The 12,668-nt window shown below is 44.8% G+C and overlaps 1 protein-coding gene across 1 annotated transcript in view; it reads right to left on the bottom strand.

The window, feature by feature from the left end:
• The window catches only part of LOC142466562 (bactericidal permeability-increasing protein-like), a 28,103-nt gene extending 15,466 nt beyond the window's left edge, over positions 1-12,637 (bottom strand). The window contains 6 exon segments of the mRNA XM_075571726.1: positions 10,646-10,801; positions 11,057-11,185; positions 11,656-11,705; positions 11,707-11,771; positions 12,379-12,394; positions 12,396-12,637. Of these exon segments, the coding sequence (XP_075427841.1) occupies positions 10,646-10,801; positions 11,057-11,185; positions 11,656-11,705; positions 11,707-11,771; positions 12,379-12,394; positions 12,396-12,482 (503 nt within the window). The 5' untranslated portion in view covers positions 12,483-12,637.
• Positions 12,638-12,668: the final 31 nt, after the last annotated feature.

Genomic DNA, 12,668 nt, shown 5'->3' with positions numbered 1-12,668 from the left:
GTACTGTACGTATACCTAATATTTAGATTGTAAGCTCTCCGGGGAAGGGCTGTGAGCGTGCAGGAGTAGTGAGATTTAGCAGGTACTGTACGTATACCTAATATTTAGATTGCAAGCTCTCCGGGGCAGGGATTTCTTATCCTATTGTTTGCGTCTGTTTGTTGCACTTTTTGTATTATAATTCCCTGTACTGGGTTGTCTCTTGTGTAAAGTGCCGAGTACACTATGGACACTATATATAAATAAAGCTAAACATCCATATACTGTACCTACTGTGTAAAACTAGCTGCAGCTATGTCTGCAAGTGGTTAAAGCTTGAACGTAAAGAAGTGATAACCAGTCTGATTATGATAATGATCAGGTTACTACCCCCCCCCTTCTATTGTGTGTGTATACTGTCAGAAAAACACACATGTCATTGCCTATATCCTCTTTGCATGTGGTACATTGAACATGTTACCCAATGATACGCCTCCATGGGAAGCTATGTTTATAAACGCCGCTATCCCACATTATAATTAATTGCATCACTAGCAGACGGAAATGCCACATCAAAGTAATGAGTTATGGGTGTGTGTGTGTATTAAAAGGTTTCATTAAAAGATAAGGTAACCCCCTGTTATGATAAGGAAACCATGTATATACTGAATAAATGCTTTATTATTATTATCACATGGTGTAACTCAGGGGTGTGCAAATGGGGGCACGCAAGATTTTTTTGGGGTGGGGGGGGGTGCGCGGGCGGTTGCAGAGGCCCTGCGCTCTCCCCCAAGGCATTAAAACTAAAGGCCGGGGGATCGCGTGAGGCCACTGGACCTTGCGCTTGGAAGCGTCTCCATGGCAACGCGCGCGCGGTCAGGCGGCGTGACGTCGCACGCGCGTTGCCACAGCAACACGGTGTCAAATGACGCAGCGGGCTGGTCGCAATGTGCTCCTCGCACTGTCAGCATCTAGCAGCAGGAACACGGCACCTTTTGAGAAGGTCTCCAGGCGAGGCGAAACGCGTCAGGACGTAACAACGAGGCAGCGTCATTACGTCACTATCGTGGGACCGGGGGGGAACGTGGCCGGACCGTGTTCCTGCTGCTGGAGGCTGACAGTGCGGGGAGCACCTCGCGATCAGCCTGTCTATTGGAGCTCCTGAGACCGGAGTCATCGGCAGCTCAGCCAGTGCTATCCCGGACGGGCGGCTGATTCTGTCTCTGCACCGCAAGAGATCACTTGGAGGATACGTTTGGAGCACCCTTCCAGCTGGCGGGGACTTTTAAATTCACAATATGCTTTTATTAATGTTACGTTTGCGAGTGAGCCTTTTCCCCCTCCCTTCCCGAATTGTAGTCATTAAATGTGTAACAATTTTACGCTATGGGCCGTGCGCTCTCTTTTCTTTTAGATTCTCTCCGGAGGTGGTTCGCCCCCTTTGAAAGCAGCGTACGCCCGAAATTGGAGATTTATTCATTTATTTGGGACTATAAAGGGACTGGTATTCTAACTCTCCTATCTGTCTTCTAACAGTGTTGAAATGATTATGGGACACTAGTATTCCGCTGATCAGCACATATCAGTCTTTGTAATATCTACTCAATTGAGTCACTGTACTATAATTATCAGTGGCGCTACTATTCTCCTTTTCTTTATATACAGTGGTGTGAAAAAGAAAGTGCACCCTCTTTGAATTCTATGGTTTTACATATCAGGACATAATAACCATCATCTGTTTCATAGCAGGTCTTAAAATGAGTTAAATACAACCTTGCATGTCATTTCCCAGAATCCCTTACTGCAGTGGAAGACCTGCACTGTGAAGACATGGTTTGTCTGTGTTGTGTTGGCTGCACAAGCCGGATTCTCCTCGCCTGCAACTGTTTCCCCCGCACTTTGGAGTTGTACTATTAAACCACAATGGGCATTTATCTTCTCCAAGTCTTCAATCTTTCCTTCACAAACGTTACGTTTTACTGTCACTCACAAACCTTGGTAGGCAGTAGAACAGGAAGACAACAGGACGTCGTTACCTAGTCCAAAAATAAGCTATGGAGACGTCTCACTTAAAAATACAAGGCCAACTTCTTCAAAAGTTAAATACAGCACAACCCCCTTATAACTCTGTGCTTCGAGTCCAAAGAATCACATCGCGTTATAAGCGGATCGCGTTAGAAATAATGTACTATTGTATGCATTGTACAATAAAGTATTTAAGACACCAATAATCGTGTTGTAAAGTATTCATAAATATGAAAATTGGGAGCCACGCTTGCATCGCGCTATAAGCGGATCCGCGTTGTAGCGGATCGCGCTATAACGGGGTTGAGCTGTATTACAATCATTTTAGCATGGCACAAAATATTAGTGGATAATAGGTGAGTGGAAACTTACTTTGTAAGAGTGAATACACCTAATATGTTGGCATGTGCATGACGACGGTTTCTCACTTTGTTACAGTGCCTGGATTTTCTGCAGTGACCGGTTCCTAATAAATGTTCCTTTTTCGATGTGTGTGTTTCATTCATTTTGATACAGAGTGCTACTAAATTCATAGCTTGATGATCAAAAGATCTAGGGTAGGGGTGGCCAACCCCAGTCCTAAAGGGCCACCAGCAGGTCAGGCTTTAAGCATATCCCTGCTTCAGCACAGGCGGCTCAGTCAATGACTGATTGAGCCACCTGCGCTGAAGCAGGGATATCCTTAAAAGCCTGACCTGTTGGTGGCCCTTGAGGACTGGGGTTGGCCAAACCCTGATCTATGGCTTTGTTGCCAAAAAGTTTGGTCAGGCTGGTGATGTTCTCCAAGAAGGGCCTTTCCGAAGAACTTTCTGCTGGTCAAAGAGGACTTTCAGAAACCCCAGAAGGGATGTATGGGAAGGAACTGAAAGTACAAGCAGAAGTCTGAGTTATTGAAGCGGACGTTCCCTCTGAAAGTAGTTGTCAGCTGAGCTTTTCCCCCCCAATGGCTTAGTCATTCCATAGAAGAACCTGGTTGCCTTCCTGACCCGGAGCTTATTCCACCACGAAAAAGTCATGCCTCAAAGCAGCAATACGGGATTGAAGCAGATACTTATCTCCGTAGGGGGGTGGTGCCTGTATCTCTTTCAGTTTAAATGTCCCGGTCACGCGGGACAATGGGAGGCCGCGTCGGATGACATCACAGCTTCCCGTTGGCCCGCGTGACGCCGGACAATTACACGCCGCCATTATGTTATGCACACAGTTTCTTTGACTGCAGAGATACCGGCACCCCCTACGGAGGTCAGTATCTGTGGAAGAAGGGGGTTTCCGTAGCTGAAATTAGCACAGTTTGGCTCCGAAGACCCCCCGAAGACCCCCCTGCCTCAATCCTGTAATTAAAAAAATACATAAAAAGTGAAACCCGCATTGCTGCTTTACCTGATTCGGTAAGAAAAGCCACCACGTTTCCATTTGTGCTTCCTCCTGCATTGCCCCCTAAATTGAATTTGTTGCACCCTTTTCCGTGAAAACCTTCCCTTTAAAGACAAAGATTTCTACTGTCACAAAAGTCAAAATGGAGTCCGCATTCGGCACTCGTGGCGGTAAATAAACACAGATCTTCAAAAAGTCACTATAATGTCATCGTGACGAAGAAAATAATAATAATAGCATGTCCTCGTATAGCGCTGCTAGTTTTACGTAGCGCTTTACAGAGACATTTTGCAGGCACAGGTCCCTGCCCCGTGGAGCTTACAATCTATGTTTTTGGTGCATGAGGCACAGGGAGATAAAGTGACTTGCCCAAGGTCACAAGGAGCCGACAGCGGGAATTGAACCAGGCTCCCCGGCTTCACACTCCCTCTCCCTAAATAAGTATTGATAGATTAATAAACTGGGGTCAAGCTTCAAAACGAAATGAGATATTGTGAAACTACTTGGGAAATATTTTGTGTCCATGGAACCAATAAATCTTTGCACAATCTCAGCAATTTAGCGAGATTCGTTTGTGGCAACTTTTTTTTTTTAGAAATGGTCTTTTATCACATTATGATGTACCACTTAAAAAAGGGTATTAAAAAGAGTGATAAAAAAACGAAAGGAACATGTTATGATTTCTCTTTTATATAAGACTGTACACAAAGGGGTTACGGCAATTATTAAGCAAATGAACGAATCTGTCGTTTCCCGAAAATTGGGGCAAAGAGATTTCGTTTTCGAGTTGATTCCACACAAGACGGTGGAATTATAGAGCAAATTAGCCTGGGATAATAATCCTATTATTTGAGTCTTATCTCATCAATTGACTTCCACCAGACAGGTCTCGATTCAACACCCCATAGGGGATTTTAGTATTTGTTCGTTGTGTTATTTTAAGTCGTCGCGGTTGTCATAATTAATAAATATATATATATTTTTTTTAATTATTGTTTTTTGTGAGCTCTGACTCGCTCTAGTGTGTCACTAGGTAGGGGTGATTCTACCTCATATAGTGGGACAATTGGTATCCCAGGCTAATTTAGCTATTAATATTACTTTGAGTGCAGTTAACTGGGTTCTTTTCGTTAATCTTAGAGTTAACGTGTTGTGCTATACATATCTTTAACCCTTTGCACCCTAGTCTACCACTCTATAGGTATTGGGTTGAGCGTTGAGCCATTTCTTTAGTAGTTTTCGAATTATAAACCAAGCAACGGTTGTCATTCGGCAGGTTAAAGATGAAGCCTTTCGATAACGACTCATCTCTGTTCTTCAGATGACTCAGGGTGAGGGTTCGATGAACTGTTGTTGTCCAGTTTTGAAGTGCTTGGGCTTGACACCAAAAACATTGCAGGTTGTCATTTAATGGCACATATTAGGAGTGCATACTGTATTCGGGATTGCGAGCAGAGATTGCCACGGTAATGCCTGATGCTGCATATATCTGGTGTTTAAAGCACATCCTTAATCTATGCATCTCACATTGTTGTGAAGACCTCGAGGCAAAACGTGTCTTTGGTCTTCTGAATCGCCTGACACCTTCTACTGGAGATTCACACAAACATATGAACATATGGATGGAACAACTTGATAAGAGGCATGGGCAGGAAAAGGTTTGGAGGTTGCAGAAGATTGGAGAGACACAATGGTGGGCAAAAGACAAACTCTTAACTGGGTATTTGGAGAAAAGCACTCTATTTGTAGGCTTGCCACGTTTAAATTATTATAATATGGCACACCGAAATACGGTATGAAAGTGTGACATTATAATGAGTTCCTGACTGACCTTAATCCCACTGTTTAGAATAATCGTCACTAAATGTGAACTTGCGTTTCGGAATAATTATTCATTAAAAGGGCGAACGGTGTTTCTGGCCAAAGCAAAGCCATGTATTAACAGGCAACACCGACGAACTTTGACACTTGTCTATTTGCACCGATGAGTAATGAATGATTTGCAAATGCTCCGACTGAATGGTATCTCCAACTTTGGTATCTATCATCCCTGCGCATGGCCTAGCGGGGAAACACGCACGCTGAACTAACAAGTAGCGGTGGGAGAGAAAGTAGCGCCAATGGGGGCGGGTTTTGGGGTATTATGAGATGACTAGGCAGTGTCCTATGTTTATTATTTTAATAATTTACTACGGCGACATCTATCGGAAAAGGGAACTATTACACTCAAGGAGAAATCTCTTACGTTTTTATGGCTGATTTAATTGCAGTCGTTTTAAGTGCAGGCATTTCACGACAAGGCGCTAAAATACAGGACAATGACACGTCCCGAAAGACCTTACCGGGACAAGTCAAATAAATAAGGGGCAATCCTGTGTATATTTGGGACGTCTGGCAGTTCTATTTATTTGGATACAATTAAAGTTTTATATTCAGTATCACAGTAATTTTGATTCAGAACGCCACTTGTGATGCTACAACTTTGTTTGACAAGCTATCCGAAGATAAGACCATTTTAACAGAAAACATATTCCAACCCATTTTTTAAGTCATGAGGCCAGTTTCAAAGTATCTGTAAACTAGTGGTCTTAACTTTATGGTGGTATGGAAAATGGCGGAAAGTGCTCTTGACCAGCTGAAGAAATTTGAGTTCCATCATATTAAAGAAAAGGCAACTCATTTTTGCTATAAAAATGAATGAGCTGACCTCAAATAGCTTCTTCCCTGAAAATTGAGACCGAGCTCCCGGTGAGAAAGGTTTCCAAAATGAAACGGATGGCGGGTAAGACCTCATTTGGTGAACACTCAACTGATGAAGTGCAACATTTGAGTTAAAGTGTGCAGGCCAATTCTTGATCAGATCTTAGCAAGTCTGACAGAGAGTTTTTCAGACAACAAGCCGCTGGTTATTGATCAATCTGGACAGATCCCTGTATACTAAAAGCAGGTACTCTGAAAGGGATTGGTGGATTTGTGAATTGGCAAACGTTGATGATGAATCCTGTCTCAAAAGTGAACTTGTGAGTTTGGCAAACGTATACCCACAGCTAACAGGACTCCTCCCTGAGGATGAGGACACGAGAGAGCATGTAATGGATGGATGATGGTGATGAATGATGGTGATGATATGAATGATGGTGATGTTATGGGTGATGATATGAATGATGAGATGGTGATGATATGGATGATGAGATGGTGATGATATGGTGATGATATGGGTGATGATATGGGTGATGATATGGGTGATGTGCTGGTGATGATATGGGTGATGAGATGGTGATGAGATGGATGATGAGATGGGTGATGAAATGGTGATGATATGGGTGATGAAATGGGTGATGATATGGGTGATGATATGGTGATGATATGGGTGATGATATGGATGATGAGATGGTGATGATATGGGTGATGATATGGATGATGAGATGGGTGATGAGATGGGTGATGAGATAGTGATGAGATGGTGATGATATGGATGATGAGATGGGTGATGAGATGGGTGATGAGATGGGTGATGAGATAGTGATGAGATGGTGATGAGATGGGTGATGAGATGGTGATGAGATGGATGATGATATGGGTGATGATATGGGTGATGATATGGGTGATGAGATGCTGATGATATGAATGATGAGATGGTGATGAAATGGGTGATGAGATGGTGATGATATGGTTGATGAGATGGTGATGAGATGGTGATGAGATGGTGATGATATGGGTGATGATATGGAGATGAGATGGTGATAATATGGGTGATGATATGGAGATGAGATGGTGATGATATGGGTGATGAGATGGTGATGATATGGGTGATGAGATGGTGATGATATGGGTGACGAGATGGGTGATGAGATGGTGATGAAATGGGTGATGATATGGTGATGATATGGGTGAGATGGTGATGATATGGATATGACGGTGATGATATGGATATGACGGTGATGATATGGATATGATGGTGATGATATGGATATGATGGTGATGATATGGATATGATGGTGATGATGTGGATGATGGTGATGATGGTGATGATGATGTGGATGATGGTGATGATGATGTGGATGATGGTGATGATGATGTGGATGATGGTGATGATGATGATGATGATGTGGATGATGATGATATGGATGATGATATGATGGTGATGATGATATGGATGATGGTGATGATGATATGGATGATGGTGATGATGATGTGGATGATGGTGATGATGTGGATGATGATGTGGATGATGATGATGATGATGATGATGATGATGATGATGATGATGATGATGATGATGATGATGATGATGATGTGGATGATGTGGATGATGATGTGGATGATGGTGATGATGATGTGGATGATGGTGATGATGATGTAGATGATGGTGATATGGATGAAAAAGAGAAAAGGCAGGGAGCACTGCTAGGAAAGAAAGAGAACTGGAGGCCAAAAGACCATGTCTATACATACTGTGCTATATGTATGCACACACAGCTGTCTCTTACACATACACACTGCGCTATATATATGCACACACAGCTGTCTCTTACACATACATACTGCGCTATATGTATGCACACGCAGCTGTCTCTTACACATACATACTGCGCTATATATATGCACACACAGCTGTCTCTTACACATACATACTGCGCTATATGTATGCACACACAGCTGTCTCTTACACATACACACTGCGCTATATATATGCACACACAGCTGTCTCTTACACATACACACTGCGCTATATGTATGCACACACAGCTGTCTCTTACACATACATACTGCGCTATATGTATGCACACACAGCTGTCTCTTACATATACATACTGCGCTATATGTATGCACACGCAGCTGTCTCTTACATATACACACTGCGCTATATGTATGCACACGCAGCTGTCTCTTACACATACACACTGCGCTATATGTATGCACAAGCAGCTGTCTCTTACACATACACACTGCGCTATATGTATGCACACACAGCTGTCTCTTACACATACATACTGCGCTATATGTATGCACACGCAGCTGTCTCTTACACATACACACTGTGCTATATGTATGCACACACAGCTGTCTCTTACACATACATACTGCGCTATATATATGCACACACAGCTGTCTCTTACACATACACACTGCGCTATACGTATGCACACACAACTCTCTTACACATACACACTGCGCTATACGTATGCACACGCAGCTGTCTCTTACACATATACACTGCGCTATATGTATGCACAGGCAGCTGTCTCTTACACATACACACTGCGCTATATGTATGCACACGCAGCTGTCTCTTACACATACACACTGCGCTATATGTATGCACACACAGCTGTCTCTTACACATACACACTGCGCTATATGTATGCACACGCAGCTGTCTCTTACACATACACACTGCGCTATATGTATGCACACACAGCTGTCTCTTACACATACACACTGCGCTATATGTATGCACACACAGCTGTCTCTTACACATACACACTGCGCTATATGTATGCATACACAGCTGTCTCTTACACATACACACTGCGCTATATGTATGCACACACAGCTGTCTCTTACACATACACACTGCGCTATATGTATGCACACGCAGCTGTCTCTTACACATACAAATACTCCATGTTATTCCATCCCTATATACCAATAGGGACCACATAGTATCTACACACACTTAGGCAACCCTCTCTCACATTTCCACACCTACCCACACCCTTGATATACACTCCCACTCCACACAAACCTTTTGTAAAGTGCTGTATACACTGTGGGCTCTTCATTCATTATATTCACACACACACACACACACACACACACACACACACACACACACACACACACACACACACACACACACACACACACACACACACACACACACACACACACACACACACACACACACACACATCACTAACATTCAGGGACCATTTAACACCTCTAGCCATAAATCACATCCACACAAGGGGGAGGGACAAGCACAGATAACATTCCAAGAGACACTGTTTTTAAGTATATCCTTTGCTTGCTTTATTCATTGTAACATCGCCGGAAGAAGAGATCAGTGTATCTCGAAAGCTCGCACAAATAAAAGCATTTCGTTAGCCACAGAACGGTATCGTCTATTCATTTTTTATTATATATATATATATATATATATATATATATATATATATATATATATATATATATATATAATGAGGGGTTATATGTATTGTATTTTTTATATGTATTGGGTAGGTGGGTTTTTTGTTTGCATTTGGGGGGGTGGGGGAAGCTGTATATATTTGGGGGGTGGGGATTTTTTTGTATGTATTTGGGGGATGGGAAGTTTTTTGGTATATATCTTGTGGGGGGCATTGTTTGAGGGGGGTGGGAATGATTGAGCGTGGGGTAATTGTCGGAGGGAGATGAGAGAGGGGGCGAGTGAGGAAAAGAGGGAGTAAGAGTGAGACGCAGGGGAGAGAAATCCATGGGAAGGGGGGGGGAAAGAGGGGGCTCGTGAGGTGTGAAATGGGGGGGGGGCACCGCTAGCAACACCGCCGAAACAGTGGGGGGGAGAGGGGGCCTGCTTAAAATGTTTGTCGTGGGCCGTACAAGTCAGAGAAAGTAAGTGAAAAATCAAAATATAAGTACATTTTTGAAAGATTCCAAAGTTACGGTGCCAAATTAGGACCCCTTCATCAAGGAGGTGAGTGTATATATACATACAATATAGAGTATGTGTGTGTGTGTGTGTGTGTGTATATATACATACAGTATAGAGTGTGTGTGTGTGTGTGTGTGTGTGTGTATATATATACATACAGTATAGAGTGTGTGTGTATATATATATATACATACAGTATAGAGTGTGTGTGTGTATATATATACATACAGTATAGAGTGTGTGTGTGTGTGTATATATATACATACAATATAGAGTGTGTGTGTGTGTATATATATACATACAATATAGAGTGTGTGTGTGTGTATATATATACATACAATATAGAGTGTGTGTGTGTGTATATATATACATACAATATAGAGTGTGTGTGTGTGTATATATATACATACAATATAGAGTGTGTGTGTATGTATATATATACACGTATACGCTATAACTGTACTCTTGCATATTCACACCCATTTCCAAACCTACATCTGACCCCTTTATAACAGCCCCCCACCATACACTCTGGACCCCCCCACCATACACTCTGGACCCCCCCACCATACACTCTGGACCCCCCCCCTCTCCCAAATAACCCCTTCTTACCCAGATCCCCCGTGGAAGTGGACGTCGGTGTCTCCCACACTTGAGCTGCAACCTGCGTTCCACACGGCCCCATGGCCACTGTCATCGCGTGTCACTCCAAGGACACCAGAGAGGGACAAGCCAGTGACCGACAGTTCCATCCCAGCGCTCCCCCCACTGTGAGGAGGAGGGGAAGGGAGTTTATAGCGGACCCCCGCCTTCTGTATGTCAACACTGAAACCCCCCAAAAGCATTTCCCCCACCTCCCCAGATTCATCTCCCTGCATACCCCACCCTACACTAATGTATTAATTCCACCAGTGACTTTAACCCCTACTTTCCACCTCAATGCACCCATCGGCCTAAAATAACACCCAGTGATAACCACACCCTCCCCCAGTGCCCACCTCACCTCTTGCCCCAGGCACTTACCCGAGCACGGTACTGATCCTCATGAATCCAGTGACCCATACCTGCCCCTGGCTGACAGATACTTTTACCCCAGTGTTGGAAGAGAGGGACACATCCGACTCCGGGAACTGCAGATCCCGAATCTGTAACCTGCGCAAATACAGAGAACATTAAATATGGCTGCGATCCCAGAACTGCACCTTATTTCCGTACCCACTGGGGGGGGGGGGGGGGGTCCTGCGGGAGTCTGCTATTACCCAGAATCCTTTGGATCCAGATATGAGCAGCTGTGGAATATATTTGATAAATGATATCTATACAGTATTTTTTCTTCAATATATATATTGACGAAAAACATCACTGTGGCACTATACATGCTACATGGATGAGCACCTTTGCGGCTGAGTGTGGGTTCTGCATTACAACGTGCAGACTGTGTGCGCTATAACTAGACTGTAAGCTCTGCAGGGCAGTGAATCCAGAGTTAAATGCCCTGTGCAGAAGAGATTACAATCTAATCAGCTTCTCCATAGCTGCACCCTCCATCTCCCCCCCAGCCCCCACCCATCTCCCCTCCCCCCCACCCATCTCCCCCCCCCCATCCCCCCCACCCATCTCACCGTGTTACTGAGTACCACACAGTACCGATAACAGGAACAGATATTGAGCCCACTGACATCAGGGACCTGGATAGAAGCCAATCGCTGCTGCAGCTCCTGTACCCCCACTTGCCAACCTGCGGGGGCACAGCATAGTGAGTGGACCCTCACAGCATGAGACCCCCCAGCATGGTGAGAGTGGACCCTGACAGCATGAGACCCCCCAGCATGGTGAGTGGAACCTGACAGCATAGACCCCCCAGCATGGTGAGTGGACCCTGACAGCATGAGACCCCCCAGCATGGTGAGTGGACCCTCACAGCATGAGACCCCCCAGCATGGTGAGTGGAACCTGACAGCATGAGACCCCCCAGCATGGTGAGTGGACCTCACAGCATGAGACCCCCCCAGCATGGTGAGTGGACCCTCACAGCATGAGACCCCCCAGCATGGTGAGTGGACCCTCACAGCATGAGACCCCCCAGCATGGTGAGTGGACCACCCTAGCATGTGAACCCAAATCCTCCCCCCTTCGTGTCTGGTAAGCTGACCCAGCATGAGCCCCCCTCTCCCCCAGCATTAGGCCCCCCTAGCATGGGTAGTGGACCCCCAAGCTTCTGCCCAGGTCCCAATGAGCCCCCCAATATAACCCTCCTTGTGACACCCTACTGTGAGTATCTATCTACCCCAATGTCACTTGTCCCCACATGACACCGGCCTGTGGGGTCACCATCACCCCCTCACCATATTGAAATCCTTTTCAGGGTCACTCGCCCTTTCACGCCCGGGTCCTCATCCTTCCCATCAGAGAAAGGGCACAAGAGAGCGAGGAGCAGACACAGCTTCATCACCTGGTGGGGAGGGGGCAGAGAGAAGGGGGGACACAGGAAGAGAGAGAGAAGACATGAGAGGGGGGAGAGAGAGCAAAGACAGGAGGTGTAGGGGGGGGGTGATTAGGAGAGATGGGGTGGGGGTAGAGAGGGGTAGGAAGAGAGAGCGTGAAAGGAGAGAGGGAGATGAGGAGAGATGTGGGA

Source organism: Ascaphus truei, chromosome 15 (genome assembly GCF_040206685.1).
Source record: "Ascaphus truei isolate aAscTru1 chromosome 15, aAscTru1.hap1, whole genome shotgun sequence".
NCBI classification, from domain to species: domain Eukaryota; kingdom Metazoa; phylum Chordata; class Amphibia; order Anura; family Ascaphidae; genus Ascaphus; species Ascaphus truei.
This window is presented reverse-complemented; position numbering and strand designations above follow the sequence as displayed.